The 18,595-nt window shown below is 44.0% G+C and overlaps 1 protein-coding gene and 1 pseudogene across 1 annotated transcript; both read left to right on the plus strand.

The window, feature by feature from the left end:
• Positions 1 to 353: 353 nt before the first annotated feature.
• Positions 354 to 818, plus strand: LOC102869542 (annotated as a pseudogene).
• Positions 819 to 4,483: 3,665 nt separating this feature from the next.
• On the plus strand, positions 4,484 to 17,163 carry LOC102867384 (putative tRNA (cytidine(32)/guanosine(34)-2'-O)-methyltransferase-like). Its single transcript, XM_006898862.1, has 2 exons — positions 4,484 to 4,714; positions 16,204 to 17,163. Exons 1-2 carry the CDS (start codon positions 4,484 to 4,486, stop codon positions 17,161 to 17,163), a joined length of 1,191 nt encoding a protein of 396 aa, XP_006898924.1.
• The last annotated feature ends 1,432 nt before the right edge of the window (positions 17,164 to 18,595 follow it).

Consider the following 18,595-nt stretch of genomic DNA (forward strand, 5'->3'; position numbering starts at 1 on the left):
TTCCACCAAACACTTTCCACCATGGGTAACCATTCTTGCATTTGACACATCAGTGTCACAATGTTCAGCTTCACAGCCACCATGAGTAACCTCTGTACAGCAGGTGTACTAGCTTATTAATGGGGGGGGGAGCTCCTAAAACTGTTTATAATTGTCATTTTCAAAATACTTCACTTTTTACCTCCTGTCCTTAGGAAGAGCCATGTGTATCTTCTTATCTTTTACCCTGGAAAACTTCTCCCCTCAGAATCCTGAGCTCTGAAGGGAGTGAGCTCGGCAGGAACCGCGTCCTGCAGACCTTGATCTGCCAGCAGAGACCTCTCCACCAGAAGAAAAGGAAAGCCAAGGTCGCCATGGCTTCGGTGTCCACCCATGAAAACCAAGAGAAAAGTCACCATTTCCCACCACCAAGCAAGCAGAGCCTGTTATTTTGTCCAAAATCGAAAGTCCACATCCACAGAGGAGAGATTGTAAAGATTATCTGAGAATGTCAAGAAGAAAGTTTCTGGAAGTGAGCTCTGCCTTTTTCTCTTGTAAGCATGCTTGTCACGTAAGGACTGGTGCATAAAGGTTATTTAGCATCTAATCCAAGATTTGGATCATTGCCTAAAGTTGCACTTGCTGGTATCTTGGGATTCGGACTTGGAAAGGCATCCTACATACGAACATGCCAGGCTAAATTCCATTCCTTTGAAGACCAACTCCGGGGGTTCGGTTTTGGCCCAGGGCATAACAGGCACTGTCTGCTCACCTGTGAGGAGTGTAAAATCAAACATGGATTAAGTGAGCAGGGACGTTCTCAGCCTTCTGCTTCCTAAATACTTGCTTATGGCTTTTGAAGTTTCTTAAACCTCTGAATTTGTACACATTTGAAATTTCAAATCAAATTAAGAGAGAGAGAGAGAGAGAGAGACAGAGACAGAGACAGAGAAAAGAATCCTGAGCTCTGGAACCCTGAAGTAATAAGGACTAGAGATACTAGGTTCCAAAAGTCTGTACTCTGCTTCTTGGGAAAGCTTCCTGATATGAGCAAAATGAAACCATGAAACGGAAGCCAAACTAGAGATTTTAACAAACCTAGAGATGAGGAAAGATGAGAAGCAAAGAAATTATTTCTCTAAAAACAGTAGTAAATTTTTTTCAAATGGCCATATATGCAAATAACTTTCTTTATTCTCCAAAGGTATCTTTTGATTGCTGAAATCTTACTTTTAAGTTATGTATAAATAGGCTGGTGGCCTGGGCTGCAATTCCAAAACATGCACTTCGAATTCACTAGCTACTCCGAGGGAGAGAGAAGGGCAGTCTCCTCTCATGAGATTAACTGCCTTTGAAAACACTCTGGAGGGTCAGCTGTGAGTTGATTCCAACTCATTGATACACAACAACAACAAAATAGATTAGCTAATTAAACACTTTGGAGGCAAGAATGATGTGGCTTTTGCCTCACAGACTTTGGGCATGTTCCTAGGAGGGGCTGTTCCTTGGAGAAGGACATGATGCTGGAAAGGGTGAAGGGTTGGTGAAAGAGAAGACCTTCAGCCAGGTGGATTGACACGGTGACCGCTGCAATGGGCTCTTGTGTGTCAGGAAGTGTGAGGATGACCCGGGACAAAACAGGGTTCAGATTTTTTTTTAGGGTGCAGGTCTTTCGTTCATAGGGTTGCTGTGGGTCATACTCAACTCGATTACACTTAACAACAATAATTAGACACTGAATAAAGATGATGGGTGAAGAATCAATGTTTTTGAGTTATGGTGCTAAAAATATTTAATATACCATGGATTACCAAAAAAAATAAATCTGTCTTGGAAGTAGTGCCAGAATGTTCTAAGGCTAAAACTGTGATACTCATCTCACACACTTTGGGCATATATCAGGAGGGACCAGTCCCTAGAAAAGGGTGTCCCGCTTGGTAGAGGATTAGGGGAAGGAGGAAAACCATCAAGGAAACCCTCGTGGATCGACACGGCAGCTCCAACAACAGCCGAGCAACTTTTTTACACAGGGTCGCTGTGCATTAGAACCAACTAAAAAACACCTGGCAACAAAAACAGGCTTTTCTAGTAATCATGGACACCAGCAGTTAGGAAAAGGCAAATTGGGGGGAGCTCTGGTGGCCTAGTGGCAAGAAGCTGCACTGCAATCCCAGAGGTATGCGGTTGAAATCCACCAGAGGCTCTGCTGGAGAAGGAGGGGCAATCTCCTCCTGTATCAGTCAGATCCGATTTGACGGTACACACACACACTATATATGTATGTATACACACACACACACACACACACACACACACACACAGGCAAATTGGGACCTTTCCAGAGTATGGAGAAGCAACGATGTCAGTCTAGAGACTAAGGAGCACCTGCTTCAGTCCATGGTCTTCACAATTACTTGCTATGCATCAGAGAGCTGGATGATGACTAAGGAGGATAGAAGAATTGATGCCTTTGAGTTGTGGTGCTGGAGAAGAGTCTTGAACATAACATGGACCACCAAGAAGAGAGGGTGAAACCAAGTTTCTCCTTAGAAGCTAGGATTTTGAAGCTCTGTCTGACATACTTTGGGCACGTGGCCAGGAGGGACCGATCCTTGGAGAAGGACATCATGCGCGGAAGGGAGGACGAAGAGTGCAGGAGAGGAAGACCCAGGATTGGCACAGTAACTGGGGCAATGGGAGTAGGTTTATTGGAGTCAGTGAGACTGGCTCAGGACAAGTCAGGCTTCAGAGCTGTTGTACATAGGGTTGCTAAGAGTCACAGGTGACTTGGCACATAACAACACAACAAGATCACTGTGAAAAGCTAAACAAAGATTTATATACAGAATTAGGCTTGGAGGGGTTAACAGGAATTGTAAAGAAGACAAGAGGGTAAAAATCAGTAAAATAATAATAAAGAATTTTTTTTTTTTTTTTTACTTTTTAAAGAGAAAAACTAATTGGGGTGGAGTGGGCAGGGAGGAAAGTGTGCAACAGTGAAAGAATGGAAATCTAAAGTCTCTGTAAATTTCATTAAAATAAATTTTAAAAAAAGACAAACAGACAATTGGGAGATAGGAAAAAAAAAAAAAGTAGGCCGGGGCAGACTGCTTCGAATTTGCCTACAGCTCTGAGGAGAAAAATGGGCAATCTCTCCCTTTACGATAAACTGTCTATGAAAACCTGCCGGAGGCTCAGCCAAAGCAGCTATAGAAGGCTGAGCCTTGTATTTTCCTGGCCCAGACTTATGAAAAACACTAACACCTGTTCTGTGATATACTTATCCAACAATTTAAAAGAAGTAAAAGTTCGTCTAAAACAGGAGTCTGCAGACCACATTGTTGTTGTTGTTATGTGCCATCGAGTTGCTTGCGACTCATAGCGACCCTATGTACAACATCCCTAAACTCTGCTCTGTCCTGTGCCGATGGCACCGTCTCTGACACACCCATCCTGATTACCCCAGTCACTGAATCAATCCATGTCATAGGGGGCCTTTCCCTTCTGCGCTGTCCCTCCACCCTACCAAGCATGATGTCCCTCTCCAAGGACCGGTCCCTCCTTGCAACATGTCCAGTGTATGTTAGATGGAGCCTTAGAATCCTTGCCTCCAAGGAGCAGCCCGGTTTGACCCTTTCCAGGATGAATCTGTTTGTTTTCCTAGCAGTCCATGGTACCCTCAATACTCTTCTCCAGCATCACAGCTCAAAGGCATCAATTCTATCCTCCTTAGTCATTGTCCAACTCTCTGACGCATAACAAGTGATAGCAAAGACCATGGCCTGTATCAGACGCACCTTAGTCTCCAAAGAGACACCACTGCTCTTCAGTACTTTGGAGAGGTCCCTAACAGCAGACTTTCCCATGGCAATACGTTTTCTAATTTCCTGCCTGCTGGTGTCAAGAGTGTTGACTGTGGAGCCAAGCAAACTGAAGCTGTGAACAATCTCAATCTCTTCACCATCCATCCTGATGCTGCCGATTGGTCCAGTGGTGAGAATCTTTGTCTTCTTGACATTGAGCCTCAATCCATATTGGAGGCTGCAGTCCTTGACACTCTGCAGCAGACGCTTCAGGTCCTCCTCAGTTTCAGCAAGCAGGGTTGTATCATCTGCATATCGCAGATTGTTGATAGATCTTCCACCAATCTTGACCTCACATTTCTCCTCATAGAGCCCAGCCTCCCGGATAATCTGTTCTGCATACAAGTTGAAAAGGTATGAAGACAGGACACATCATCAGTCAAATCTACTCTATGTCTCTGTAAAAACAAACAAATAAAACCTATATGTGATTTTTTAAAAAGTCACAAAAATAACAGACTCTATGGAGGGCAGCTGTGTTTAGATCCCAAAAAGAGGGGGGGGCTCTAAACAACTCGGTCACCAGCCACAGCACTCTCGGACCCCGCACGTGTCCTTTCCGCAGAGACACCAAGCGGCGCAGTGACCGGAAGCGGAAGTGCGCGTCTTTTCCCCCCCCTCCCCCGTCACAATACCCGCCTATGCGTGTTACCTCTGTCGTCAGTGGGCTTGATCCGCTAGCGGGTGGCTTCGCAGGCTCCTGTCCTGAGGTCCTCGGCCCTGCGCCCGCTCGCCTGCACAAACTCCCGCCCTGTCCGCCCTCCCAGAGCCTCGGGACGTCGTCCGCCTCCGCCGTCGCCGCCTGCACGGCCGCTGCCGAGTCTTGCGCGATCCCGACCCACCGGCCGCAGCTGCCTTCTCCGGACCGCCGAGTAGGTGGGGGTGAGCTGTGTGTGTGTCTCTCTCTTGGGGCCCCGAAGGGAAACATTGTGCGAATCAGCCTCGGTAAACTGAAACTTGGTTCTCGGATCGTCACCGTCAACTGGGCATTTGTAAAAAAATTCAGCCCCGGACTCCGTGGATGTTCAGGGGAATTAGCCCGAGTCGGAGACGTCCTGCTCCCACCCGACCCCCCGCGGCTGCTGGGCTCCCTGTTTTCTTTCTTTACTTTTTTATAATCCAGCCTCTTGAGCCTCATCGCCCACCGCTCCTGAACACACACACACACTCACACTCTCACTCTCTCTCTCTCCCTCCCTCCCTCCTCCTCCCCTCTGGCCTCCATCACGCTCTGTCCGAGTCTTTATTGACCATTTATTTCAGGAGGACCAGGCTCTGGATCCTCGGTGTACTACGCCACCTTTATTCGCAGAGCACGATTTTGGCTCTTTGCAGAGTATTAGAAAAGCCTTTGAGAAATGGAATCGCTTGCCAGTGGACAGATCTGATAAACGTAGGGTCTGAACTCAAATCCAAGTCTATCCTCATTTCAAGGCACAGACAGCAGAGCCTCGGGGTGGGATGGCGCCGGCCTGCGTTCTGTGCTGTTCTCTTGGTCGCTGGGTGTCGGGGCACCCCGAGGGGCGACTCGAGGCACCTCACCACACAGTATTGATCACGATTTCTCTGCCTAAGAAAATGATCCACTTTCTTTTCTGTAGGGAGCTCTGGTGGCGTAGTCCTGCTGCTAAAACCGAGGCTGAGGTTTGAATCCACCAGCAGCGGAAACAGAAAGATGGGCAATCTCGCTCTGAGCGATGAACAGTCTCCGCAACCCTTTGGAGGCTCAGCTGTGACTCTGGCCCAACTCGATAGTGACAAGGTTTTTTGGAGGGATTTTGAGAGTTTTACATTCTGTGTTTGATCAGGCGGGACTTTTGTCAGTATTGCTTGCCATTTTTAAAAATTAAGATGATAAGGAAGTCTGTATCCCCTCCTTTAAAAGTTATAGATGTGCACGATGAATTAAGAAATGAGTTTGAAATTAGTGTATATTATTATGTGTGATTGAGTTGGAACTGACTTGTAGCAAACCCTCCGGAGGATTTTCAGAGGCTGTAAGTTGAGAGGCCTGGGAAGAGATTGCCCGTCTTTGTCCTGCAAGCAAGTGGTTGATTCAAAACTCAGGCTTTTGGGTTGGCAGGACAGCTCCTTATCTATCCACCTGGACACCAGAGCTCCATAATGCATATTTCATTATGTACTGTGGAGTCAGAACAGACTCATAGCCGACCTTCCAGTGGATTTTCAGAAGGCAGTAAATTGCAAGAGAAGAAATTGCCCATCTGTCTCCTGCAGAGCAGTTGGTGGATTCGAACTGCATGCCTTTGGGTTGGCAGTGCAACACCTTTCAACTCAACCACTAGAACTCCTTAGTGTTTATTTAGGTCTGTATTTACAATAATTCAGAAGGAAAATACTTAATAGGAATGTTTCCAGGAATTTCTTTGTAAGGAATAAATGTTCATCTTGGTTGAATGAGAAACATAGCCAGCTTCTGCTGTAAAATGTGAGGTTGCTGAACAAGCTTAATTTAGGCAGTGAGAGAGTCGCACACTCATTGTGTGTGATCTGTGCTGGATCGGAGGTGGTTGGTTGAAGCACATTTTTTTAGTACCAGTGAGCCATACTTCAACAATTGAAGGCTTCTTGGGGCAAAAACTGCATATAACAGCAAATATTAGGAATAACTACAAATGGGAGCCAAATGTTATAAAACTAAATAGGTGGACAGATTCTACCATGATCAGCTACACATTTGCAACTACAATGTTGCAAAAAGACTTATCTTTGCTTTGTATTATTTTACAAAGTAAAAAAAACCAAACACAAAAACAACAAAACCCAAGTAGGAAGACTCTGGAAAAGGTTAAGGTTACTTAGTGGAAAGGTTGGTGGTTTTAACCCACCCAGATGTCCCTTGAATTATTGGCATGGTGATTTGCTAGTGGGATGTCACAGCTTTGCAGACCCTAAGGAACACATTTAAAGTGTCTAAATTTAAATCTGAGAAATTGTTGGAAACGCCAATGCCATTAACATAATCTCTTAAAATACTTTAAATGTATGTGATTTTGTTGCTGTGTTTGCAGTCCTGTGTCCCCTCCTCCATTCATATGCGTAAGATGATCCAGATCCAGTTAACTTAAAAGCCCACTCTTAACACACTATCATTCCTCAACTGGGAGTTAGTTTCTGTAAATTAGTGTAACCTAAGTTCAGTATTGTTGTTTGTTGTTGTTACGTGCCATCGAGTCATCTGCGACTCATAACGACCCTGTGTACAACATCCCTAAACTCAGCTCTGCCCTGTGCCAATCGCACTGTTTCTGACACACCCATCCCAATTACCCCAGTCACTGAATCAATCCCCTCACAGAGGGCCTTCCCCCCTTGCGCTGTCCCCCCATCCTCCCAAGCATGATGTCCCTCTCCAAGGACCAGTCCGTCCTTAAAACATGTCCAAAGTATGTCAGATGGAGCCTCAGAATCCTTTCCTCCAAGGAGCCGCCTGGTTTAACCCTTTCTAGGATGAATCTGTTTGTTTTCCTAGCAGTCCATGGTATTCTCAATACTGTTCTCCAGCACCACAGCTCAAAGGCATCAATTCTCCTTCTATCCTCCTCGGTCATTGTCCAACTCTCTGATGCATAACAAGTGATAGCAAAGACCATGGCTTGTATCAGACGCACCTTAGTCTCCAGAGTGACAGCATTGCTCTTCAGTACTCTGGAGAGGTCCCTAACAGCAGACTTTCCCATCGCAGTACGTCTTGTAATTTGCTGGCTGCTGTTGCCAAGAGTGTTGACCATGAAGCCATGCAAACTAAAGCTGTGAACAGTAATCTCAATCTCTTCACCATCCATCCTGATGCTGCCAATTGGTCCAGTGGTGCAATTACTTCTCTGAAAACCCGCTCTGTCATCTCACATACTCTACGCATGTTGTCAGGTGGGGCCAGTCCTTGGAAGAAGGCATCATGTGGGGCAAGGTAAAGGGTCAGAGAGAAGGAGGAAGACTTTCAACGAGATGGATTGACGGAGTGACTGTAAGAGGAGCTGGAGCAGATTGAGGACCATGAGGATGGCACGAGTGGGGCACAGTTCTGATCTCTTGTTCACAGGCTGCCTGTGAGTTTGTTGACTCAGTGGCACATAACAACCATCAAATCCTCTCAGTATCTCCATATACCTAAATATCCTGCTCTTCATTTATACACGCAGAACAAGAAAGCACTCCCCCCCCCCCATTATTTATCTTTTATTGTTCTAAATTCTTAGAGAAATGCAATGTGAGATTCAGTCTTGTAGCACTTTATGCTATAAGGTATCTGAGTTTTTTTCTTTTTTTTTTTTAATTTTACACTGGTTTAGCTACAAAGTATATACACATTGCCCTTCACACCAGATCTCCCCCCCCAACCACCCCCACTTCTACCCGTCAAACCATGTGACCCCATGATTACCTCCCCACCCATCCCCACCCCTCTGGTCCCCCCTTAGATCTTAATACATGTTTTACTTGTTATCTATGTGTATAAAAATGGTCTTATACACCACTTTATTTTTAATAATATCATTAACACTGTCTTTGCAGGCATATGTGAAAATGAACATAAAAAGAAATCGTATTTGTGCCATTTTTACTTACACAGTTCATGAACATTAATTACCGTGCTGGACAACCATCACTGTCAATTTCCATGTTTCTTCATCACCCTTATCAGGCATTCTTTAAAAAAAAACTTAAATTTTTTTTTATTTTTATTGTATTGTTTTTATGTGTACCATCAAATCAGATCTGACTGGTACAGGAGGAGATTGCCCCCTCCTTCTCCAGCAGAGCATCCAGTGGATTTGAACCATGTACCTCTGGGATTGCAGTGCAGCGTCTTGCCACTAGGCCACCAGAGCTCCCTAGCAGGCACTCTTAATGCTTCACCATTAGCTCCTCTGCCCCACCTCCCATCTACCCCTCGTAACCATTGTGTTCTAGATAGGTCCTATAATTGGAATCGTACAGTATTTGGCCTTTTGTATCTACCATGTTCTACCTATATCGTGGCATTTATGAAAACGTTTCTTTTTTTTGACTGAGTAATATTTCATTTTCTTTATCCATGTGTCCATTGCTGAGCATCTGATTGCCTCCCAGCTTTGGGCTATTATGAATAATAATGCAGTAAGCACTGATATAAAAGAAAGTGTGTCCTGCTTTCCAGCCTTTTAGGCCTACACGCGTTCTTAGGTGCCATTGAGGCACTTTTAGACTCACAGTGACCCCCCTGTGCCTGTGTGGAACTGTGTCATAGGGCTTTCATGGTGTCATCTTTAAAGAAGCAGCACTAGGCCTGTATCTTGCATTTCTGCCCATTTTTAAAATTATCCATTTGTCTGTATTGAGTGGTACATGTTCTTTTTCTATATTTTTTTTCCTAGATAATAAACCCTTAGGAGATAAATGAGTCCCCAAAACATATCAAAGCTGGGACCTGTGTGAGAAAGACAAATCACATATTTTATACGAAAGTTAATAACATAAAAAGTGGTGAGGCTGGATCCTATTAAAGGCAGAAAACTGGCCAGACTCAGAGAAACAAGTCTGTCCAACTGAGTTCTGACACAGTTTCACTGTATTTTCTCTCATTCTGTAGGTTATCTTGTATCTTTTTGACCAACTCTTTTGATGCACACTTTTAATTATATTTTTTGTCTTTTGCCATTCATGATTTTAAAGTATCTAACAAAGCATTATTAAACACTTAAGGTTGTTAATTATGTATCTCATTGAGTACAGCTGCTAGTGGCCCTGTGAACAACAGATCTGACGCCTGTCTTATGCTGCACCAACTTTATTTTTTACATACTCAAACCCATTGCTGCAGTCACTATGTCAGTCCATCTTGTTGAAGGTCTTGCCCTCCTTCACAGAGCCTCTATCTTTCTAAGCATAATGTCCTACTCCAAGGAATAGCCTTTCCTAACAACACGTCCAAAGTATATGAAGTAAAGCTTAACCATCCTTGCCTCTATGGAGCACGCTGGCTGCACTTTCTCCAATACATATCTATGTTGTTGTTGTTTAATGCCGTTGAGTCGTAGACGACTCATAGCGACCCTATGAACGAACAGCCTGAGCACTGTTCTTTTTTTAACCGTGTGTACCAACAAGGTCAAGAATGCACAGAATAAAAATGACAAGGTGGAGAAAACCTACAATCTGAGATACTCTTGATTACCCATGAATTCAGACACCAAACCCTCCTCATAATCCCCCAGGGAAATCTAACATGGGCAAGAGAGAAGTTTTAAAATCTCACCTGAATAAATCTACTTCTCACTTGAGTTTCCTGCCCTGTCAGTGGCAGTAGCACCCACTCACTAAATTATGGGAAATAGTCTGCATTACTCTATGAGAGATCTATTTTATGAAAGCAGTCTCTGAATTAACTGCTACTTTCTCTTGTCCCACTAAGGTATAATCGCCACCCAGGATTAAGAGGCACATTAAGCAATGTAAACCGAGTGTGCTACCAATCACATATAAAATATAATCCTGTCTTTTATCCTGGCCAGCAAAATCCTACACATTCAGGCTTATGTATATAGACTTAAAGTTATAATACTCCCGTATTAGATCAGCTCTTGGCACATTGAAGCACTTTTTCCAAAGACATCAAGACTTTCTCTGCTTTTCCACCTTGCATCGTATTTTTTTCTGATTAGAGGAGAAATTTTTAGCCATAGGAATTTTGCTGATTATTACAAATCAAGTCACACTTCAAATGTCACCTCAGCGTGTGAGTTCTGTCCCTTCAAGTATTTCTACTACTTTCTATATTTAAATATCAGTGCAGTTTTCAAAATTATGTAAATCCATCTTAGGTCAATGATAACTATTGTTGTTATTATGTGCCGTCGAGTCTCTTGTGACTCATAGCAACCCTATGTGCAACAGCCCTAAACCCTGCTCTATCCTGTGCCAATCTTACTGTCTCTGACACACCTACCTCCAATTACCCTAGTCACTGAATCAATCCACCTCATTGAGGGTCTTCCTCTCTTGCGCTGTCCCTCAACCCTCCCAAGCATGATGTCACCTCTCCAAGGACTGGGCCCTCCTTGCAACATGTCCAAAGTATGTCAGACGAAGCTTCAGAATCCTTGCCTCCAAGGAGCAGCCTGGTCTCACCCTCTCTAGGATGAACCTGTTTGTTCTTTTAGCAGTCCATGGTATATTCAGTACTCTTCTCTAGCACCACAGCTCAAAGGCATCAATTCTTCTATCATCCCTAGTCATTGTCCAGCTGTAGTCATATAAAAATACAGATGAAGCGAGCTCCGGTGGCCTAGTGGCAAGAAGCTGCACTGCAATCTCAGAGGTACATGGTTCAAATCCACCAGATGCTCTGCTGGAGAAGGAGGAACAATCTCCTGTATCAGTCAGATCTGATTTGATGGTACACACAAAAAAATAATGAAATAAAATTTAAAAGTACAGATGAATGGAATGCTGCCTTTGTTTTACCACCTTTATGTCCCTGTTGCACTAATTTCCAGCAGACATTGTAAAGCTCTTCTGCACCTTTGCTGCCCTCACTCATCACAGCAAAGGCTGGGGTCTGGTGAATCCACTAAGCTGCGATATCCACCAGCCACATGTTTCTTTTCTTTTTAAAAAAGGATTTAAAAATTGTATATAACCTTGTAACCTATTGGTTTTAGCATATACTTGGATATATTTACAGCATATATAAATATGCATATAGAACTATCACTTGACAAACTTATGTATGGCCATGAGTGTCTAAGAAACCCAAACTCATTACTGTGTAGTCAGAACCAACTATAGCTGATCTTACAATGGGGTAAATCACACGAGAGGAAATTGCCTTAGTGTAGATTTTGCTATTTCAATGAAGATTAATTAAAACTTAAAGAAAAAGTTCTTCAGTTTCACTAACCCTCTATGAGCAGGGTCAATTTAAGATTGAAGCACAAAGTGTACAGGAATCCCCAGAATCTCAACAGTTTAGGGACGAGTATGTCATGGTTTGAGAAGGAAAGGGGGAGAGGCAGGTGGGAAGGGAGAAGAAATGCTAATTGTAAAAGCAGCAGGAATCTTGTTTTATTACATTCACAATGTAATAAATTAAATGAAGAAAAGTAAACCACAATAGGATTTTCACATATAATGAATAACCCATATTAAGCTCACTGTTAAAACTTAAGAGTGTGTTCTTCTCATGTCAGATAACTGTGTACATATTCATCTATAAAGGACAAAGTTACATAGCTGGACCCACAACTTCAGTATTGGGCCCCTGACGTCTTGAAGGAAACCAGCTCAATTTTTCCAGCCAGGCCTGGCCTGGTTGCATCTCATGCTCTGAAATAGGTAAATTCCTCCATGAGTGATCTTGTTGCCAATAAGAAGAAGCCCATGAAGCTGCATTAAGGATGGTGACCAGGGATGGGAAGAAAGGGTAATGCCATCAAGTCATCGACCACGACCTCACTGTGACCCTGTGAACAACGAATATGAACCCAGCCCCATCCTGTGCCATCATCATCCTTGACCTACTTGAGCCCATTGTTAATAGTCACTAGCAATTCATCTTGTTAAGGGTCTAAAAGGTAATAGATATATGTTAAAATAGGGGAGAGGACAGGCAGCATCCAATAAGGCGATGATCAACACAGTGTCACTAAAAGAGAAGACAAAACTATACAAGGATTAATGGGAATCAAAATTCTAGTGTAATCACATTGTATTGAAATTGATGTTATTGAACAAAATGTGTATGAATGGTTGAATGAAAAGTTAATTTGATTCATAAGCTTTCTCTCAAATCGTAGTTTAAAAATAATAGTAGTACAGGTGTGTGTTTGTAAATGCAGATGCCCTGATGGTAGAACATTACACTGAACCTGGGAGGAAGCCAGAACTCACCGCTCCACTCACTCAGCCCTGTTTGCTCCCATCCTTCTTTTATTTCAGATCTCAAGTGTGGTGAAGAGAGAACTACCCTGTCCGGGTTGCTGGGAAGCAGGAGTGAGCATCCTGCACTCCCATAAATCACAGAAGTGCAACTTGGCTGACTGGTGTGTGGACCAAACATTATTCACCTTCCAAACCACCCACTGTTTTCCATCCGTCCTTCTTACTGAAGTGGCTCCTTAGCAGTAAAGACAGCATTCCCTTTGACTTCTAAAAACCGGAGCACTGCCATGGTGAGTGTTATGGATAACTGGATTATTCTTTCTATTAGTGGGTAAGGCTTAATAAAATCGTTAGGGGACTAGCTATGCGCTCTGGGATTTTAGTTCTTCCGGGAAGAAAAGAGGTGGCAAAGGATGCGAAAGACTTGTCTGCCTGTGGCTGCCTTTTGGTGCCTCTCAGAGCTGGCACCACGGAGCATTAACATCCCCTCCCTGGTCGTTGGGTGTTGTGCTGAATGACACAGTCTCTTGACTACAGCCTGAAGACAGAGCAGCTCTGGCCGTGGAAACAAAGCCCCAGGCCCTTCACTGCCATCCTTGTCCCTTTTCTCTTAATAGTTTCCTTGGCTTTCCCAGGCACTGGGGCATTTTATTCTTTACTCATCTTTCCATGTTGTTGTTGTGGTTGTGGTTAGGTGCTACTGAGTTGAGTATGACTCATAGCGACCCTATGAACAACAGATCCGAACCCTGTCCTATCCCGTGCCATCCTTACAATCTCTGACACACTCAAGACCATTGCTACGGACACTGTGTCCACCTAGCTGAGGGTCTTCCTTTTCTTTGCCATCCCTCCATCTTCCCAAGTATGAGGTCCCTCTCTAAGGAATAGCCTCTCCTAGCAACATGCCCAGAATATGAGATGAAGCTTTATCATCTGTGCCTCCAAGGAGCATTCTGGCTGCAAGTTCTCCAAGACATACCTGTGTTTTATTTTATCAGTCCATGAGATATTCAGTACTCTTCTCCAGCACCACAGTTCAAAGACAGCAATTCTTCTGTCATCCTTATTAATTGTCTAGTTCTCAGGTCCATAGCAAATGAGTGAGAAGACCATGTCCTCTGTCAGGTGCACCTTAGTCTTCAGAATGACATCATTGCTCCTCAATAATTTGGAGCAGTCCCTGGCTTTAGATTTTCCCAGTGTAATATTTCTCCTGATTTGCTGGTACATTATTATGTTCTGATCCTGACTGCTGGTACAAAGTATATTGTGGATTCAAGTAAGATGTAGGCATTGACAGTTTCAGTCTTTTCTCCATCTATCGTATTGTTTCCTGTTTGTCTGTGGCAAGGATTTTTGTTTTCCTGATATTGAGATGCAGTCCATGTTAAAGACTGCAAACCATGTGGTGTTCCTTTGTTCTGCTTGCACCACAGCCTCTTGGTATAGGGCATGAGCGCAATTCAGTGTTCTGGGAATCCTGTTCTTCTTAGTGTTAGCCATAACTGGTTATGATCCACACTGTCAAATGGCTTTCTGTATTCAATAAAACAAAAACAGATACTCTTCTGATAGTCTTTACTTTCAGCTAGGAGTCATCACACATCGGCAGTGCCATGGCCTCTTCTAAATCCTGCTTGAACTTCTGGCAGTCCCCCATCTATGTATGGTATTAGCCATTTTTTAAATGATCTTCAGCAGCATGTGATATTAATGATATTGTCCTATTATATCACCTTTCTTGGGAATGGGAACAAATATGGATCTCTTCCAGTCAGTCGGCCAGAACGCTGTCCTCCAAATTTCCTGACCTAGACTGGTGAGTGCACCCAGGGCTGCATCTGTTAGTTGAAACATGTCAATCGGTATCCCATAGGGGCCTTACTTTTTGCCAAAGCCTTCAATGCAGCTTGAACATCTACCGTTGACTCTTGTTCATACGGTATTTCCTGAAATTTTTCAGTGTCAGTCTTTTTGGTAAAGTGACTCTGTGTATTCCCTCTATCTCCTTTTGATGCTTCTTAGGTCATTTAACATATTGCCCATAGCATCTTTCAGCGCTGATTCGAGGCCTAAATTTGTTTGTCAGTTCTTTCAGCTTGAGAAATGCAGAACGAGTTCTTTTCTTTTGTCCTCCAATTCCAGCGCTCTGCAGTTATAATACTTTGTTTTGTCTTCTTAAGATGCCTTTTGAAATCTTCTGTTCCGTTCCTTTACTTTAGCATCTTTTCCGTTTGTTTTGGCTTCTCAACACTCTAGTGCCATTTTCAGAGTCTCTTCAGACATCCATTTTGGTTTTTTTTCTTTCTTCTCTGTCTTTGTAATAACCTTCTGCTTTCTTCATGGATGATATTCTCAATGTCATCCCACAACTCATCTGATCTTCAACCATTGGTGTTCAGTGTTTTAAACCTATTCTTAAGATGATGTTTAATTCAGTGGGATAGAATCAAGATCATATTTTGGTTCTCAAGGATTTGTTTTCATTTACTTTGACCTCACCTTGAACTCCCACATGAGTAATTGGTGTGCACAGTCAGCACCTCACCTGGTTGCACTGGTGATGAGCTGCTCCAGAGATTCTTTACACAAGTGTAGTCAGTCAGATTCTTGTGCAGTCTGTCAGGTAAGGTCTAGGTGTAAAGTTGCTGTTTGTATTTTTTTAAAAAGCTGTTTGTGTTAAATAAATCATTCAACATCCAAATTCGATCATTCTGTTTCTAGCCTCATTTCTGTCACCAAGTCCATACTTTCCGACTTATTCCTTCTTCCTTGCCAACTGTTGCGTTCCAGTCACCAGTTATCGTGATCAGTGCATCTTGACTGCGTGTTTGGCCACTTTTGGCCTGCAAGATTTGGTAAAAATGTTCATTTTCTCCTCTTTGGCTCTGTAGGACCTGTTAGCGATAAGAATGTGTATTTGAATAATAGACTAATAGGTCTTCCTTGTATGTGTATGGATAATAGCATATCGCTCACAACATGGCACTTCAGAATAAAACTTGAAATTGTCTTTTTTTACTATGAATGTAACACCATTCTCCTTCTGTTTTTCATTCCCAGCATCGTATATCATGCTGATTCAAAGTGGCTGAAGCTAGTCCATCTTATCTTACCAATGCCTAGCATGTTCATGTCTACGCATTCCATTTCATTTTTCACAGCTTCTAGTTTTCCTACATACTTCATACATTCCATGTTCCAGCTAATAAGGAATGTTTGCCGAGACCTGTTAGGTCAAGACAAGATGATAAAACCCATGATGAATGTTTGGGTCGGGTCCAGACTGCCCTGGAGCCTCAGTAAACCGCACTGCCAGCCAGGTAGCACTGTGTTAGCTCTTAGGCTTGCATGACGGGGATCTGTGTCAGTTGGGGCACAAACTGAAGCTTTATGATTTCTCTCCCTTTTGCGCTCTCAGAGGCTAGGGCTGCCTCCTTTCTCTTGCTCTGAAAGCTAAGTTTACTGTTGGCAGGTCCCTGGGCCGAGTGAGACGGGACGGACATCGAAGGACAAGCGAGATGTCTACTCCCGCCTGGCCAAGGAGAATGGCTGGCGTGCCCGCAGTGCTTTCAAGCTACTACAGCTCGATGAAGAATTCCAGCTGTTCCAAGGTGTGAGGCGGGCCGTTGACCTGTGTGCAGCCCCAGGCAGCTGGAGCCAGGTGCTGAGCCAGAAGATCGGGGGTGGGCAGGTAGTGGCTGTGGACCTGCAGGCCATGGCCCCGCTGCCAGGTGTGTTACAGATCCAGGGCGACATCACCCAGCTGTCGACTGCCAGGGAGATCATCCAGCACTTCCAGGGCTGCCCTGCAGACCTAGTGCTGTGTGATGGGGCTCCTGGTATCACCGGCCTCCATGATGTGGATGAGTACATGCAGGCCCAGCTCCTCCTAGCTGCTCTGAATATTGCTACACATGTTTTGAAACCAGGGGGCTGCTTTGTGGCTAAGATATTCCGGGGCCGTGATGTAACACTGCTCTACAGTCAGCTGCGGGTATTCTTCTCCAGGGTGGTGTGTGCCAAGCCCAGGAGCAGCCGTAACGCCAGTATTGAAGCCTTCGCTGTCTGTCAGGCTTATGACCCTCCTGAAGGCTTCATAGCAGATCTGACCAAACCCCTACTGGACCACACTTATGACCCAGATTTCAACCAGCTCGAAGGACCCACCAGGATCACTGTGCCATTTGTGACCTGTGGGGACCCAAGTGTCTATAATTCTGACGACAGTTACCCTTCAGATCTGGAGGAGGACTCAGAATACCAGTATGTGCCGCCCACACAGCCTCACATTTCTCCACCTCACCGAGAGGCCTGCACACTGAATAAGGGGGAGCCGGCCAAGGAGATTCGCCTCCAGGAGACCCCTATCAGTATAGTGGACATGTGGTCCCAACCCCTGGCTGGCTCACCAGACGTGGAAGACAGTGAGTGAGATGAATTGTTCACCTTAACATTTTAAGCTGATTCAACTCCAAAGCTTTTCACTATCAGGAGAGCCAGAACTTGCATTGATGAACTTCACATATCATCATCGTCACTAACAAGGCCTGAACATGAAAGCCCTGAATGAGAGTCTGCAGCAGCCACATAAACAACAGAGGAACATTGCAGAGTGTCCGTCTGCACTGCAGTGGGAATGCTAGAGTGAGGTCATACTTATCCTCTAGGGAAGCTTTTGGAAGGTATCCTAATTACATCCAGAATTTACCCCTAAAATGGATTCTTATCCTAGGTAGAAATCAGGGGTATGCATGAACTTGATGGAGAAAATATTGCATCTTTATTTTCACTAATATAACTGAAGTTGTGTTTCACTTCTTAGTGTGAATGCTGGTGATACGTAACAGTAGTAAAAGCAGTACTTGCAACTCACCAACACAAATTTGTTCTTTTGTGTGTGACATTATAGTTGCTGCCGGTGTCCTGCCCTGTTTTTTCATATCCTTTACTACTTTGAATCATGCTAGATTTTGTTATTTGGTGTACCAATAAAGGAGTCAATATATATATAAAAAAAGAAGGATGTTTGCCACTATTTCATTTTGGTTGACCTCCCGTCTGGCCTCTTCCTCTAATAGAATTATAATCTGTGTTCCTCTACTGTCCATAGGGTTTTCAGAAGTCTATTTAAGAAGTAGATGGCCAGTCCTGTTTCCTACTCTGTCTTTGGAGTGGAATAGTGGGTATCGTTATTTCACTGCTTTGATTACTAAAATACAGAATTTGCTTTAGAGGGAGCTTGGGTGATGTAGTGAGTTGCACTGTTAACCCAAAGGCACAAAGATACTTAGGGGGAAAAAATGGACAGTCTCCTTGAAAACATTTCACAGCCTCAGAAACCCGACCGATCAACTCAGGGGCAGTGAGTGAGTGATGTTCTGGAGAAAGGAGGAGTCTTGACCATCCCATGAATGCGAAGTCTTGGAGAGGGTGAAACCAAGCTGCTCCTTGCAGGCAAGGATTTCGACACTCCATCTCACACACTTTGGGCTTGTTGCCAGGAGGGACCAGTCCTTAGGGAAGGACATCCTGCTTGAAAAGATAGAGGGGCAGCGCAGGAGAGGAAGGCCCCGGATGAGAGGGACTGACACTGTAACTGGAGTAACGGAAGTAGGGGTGTCAGTGAGATTGGCTCAGGATAGGGCAGGCTTCAGAGCTATTGTGCGACTCACTGAGTTGCAAGCAATTTGATGGCACATAACAAAAACAATATTTTAAGATTGTACATATTTTTCATTTCTAAATTTAAAAGGCATTTTGACAAAAAGGGAGAATAATGATGTTAGTGTGAAGAGAAAGGTGCAGTGCCCCTGATTCAAGCCTTCGTATTTGCGTGCATGGCTTATGCACCTAAAAGTTGGACA

Source organism: Elephantulus edwardii, unplaced genomic scaffold, assembly GCF_000299155.1.
Source record: "Elephantulus edwardii isolate Elephantulus edwardi_28Jun2011 unplaced genomic scaffold, EleEdw1.0 scaffold00237, whole genome shotgun sequence".
Lineage (NCBI taxonomy): Eukaryota > Metazoa > Chordata > Mammalia > Macroscelidea > Macroscelididae > Elephantulus > Elephantulus edwardii.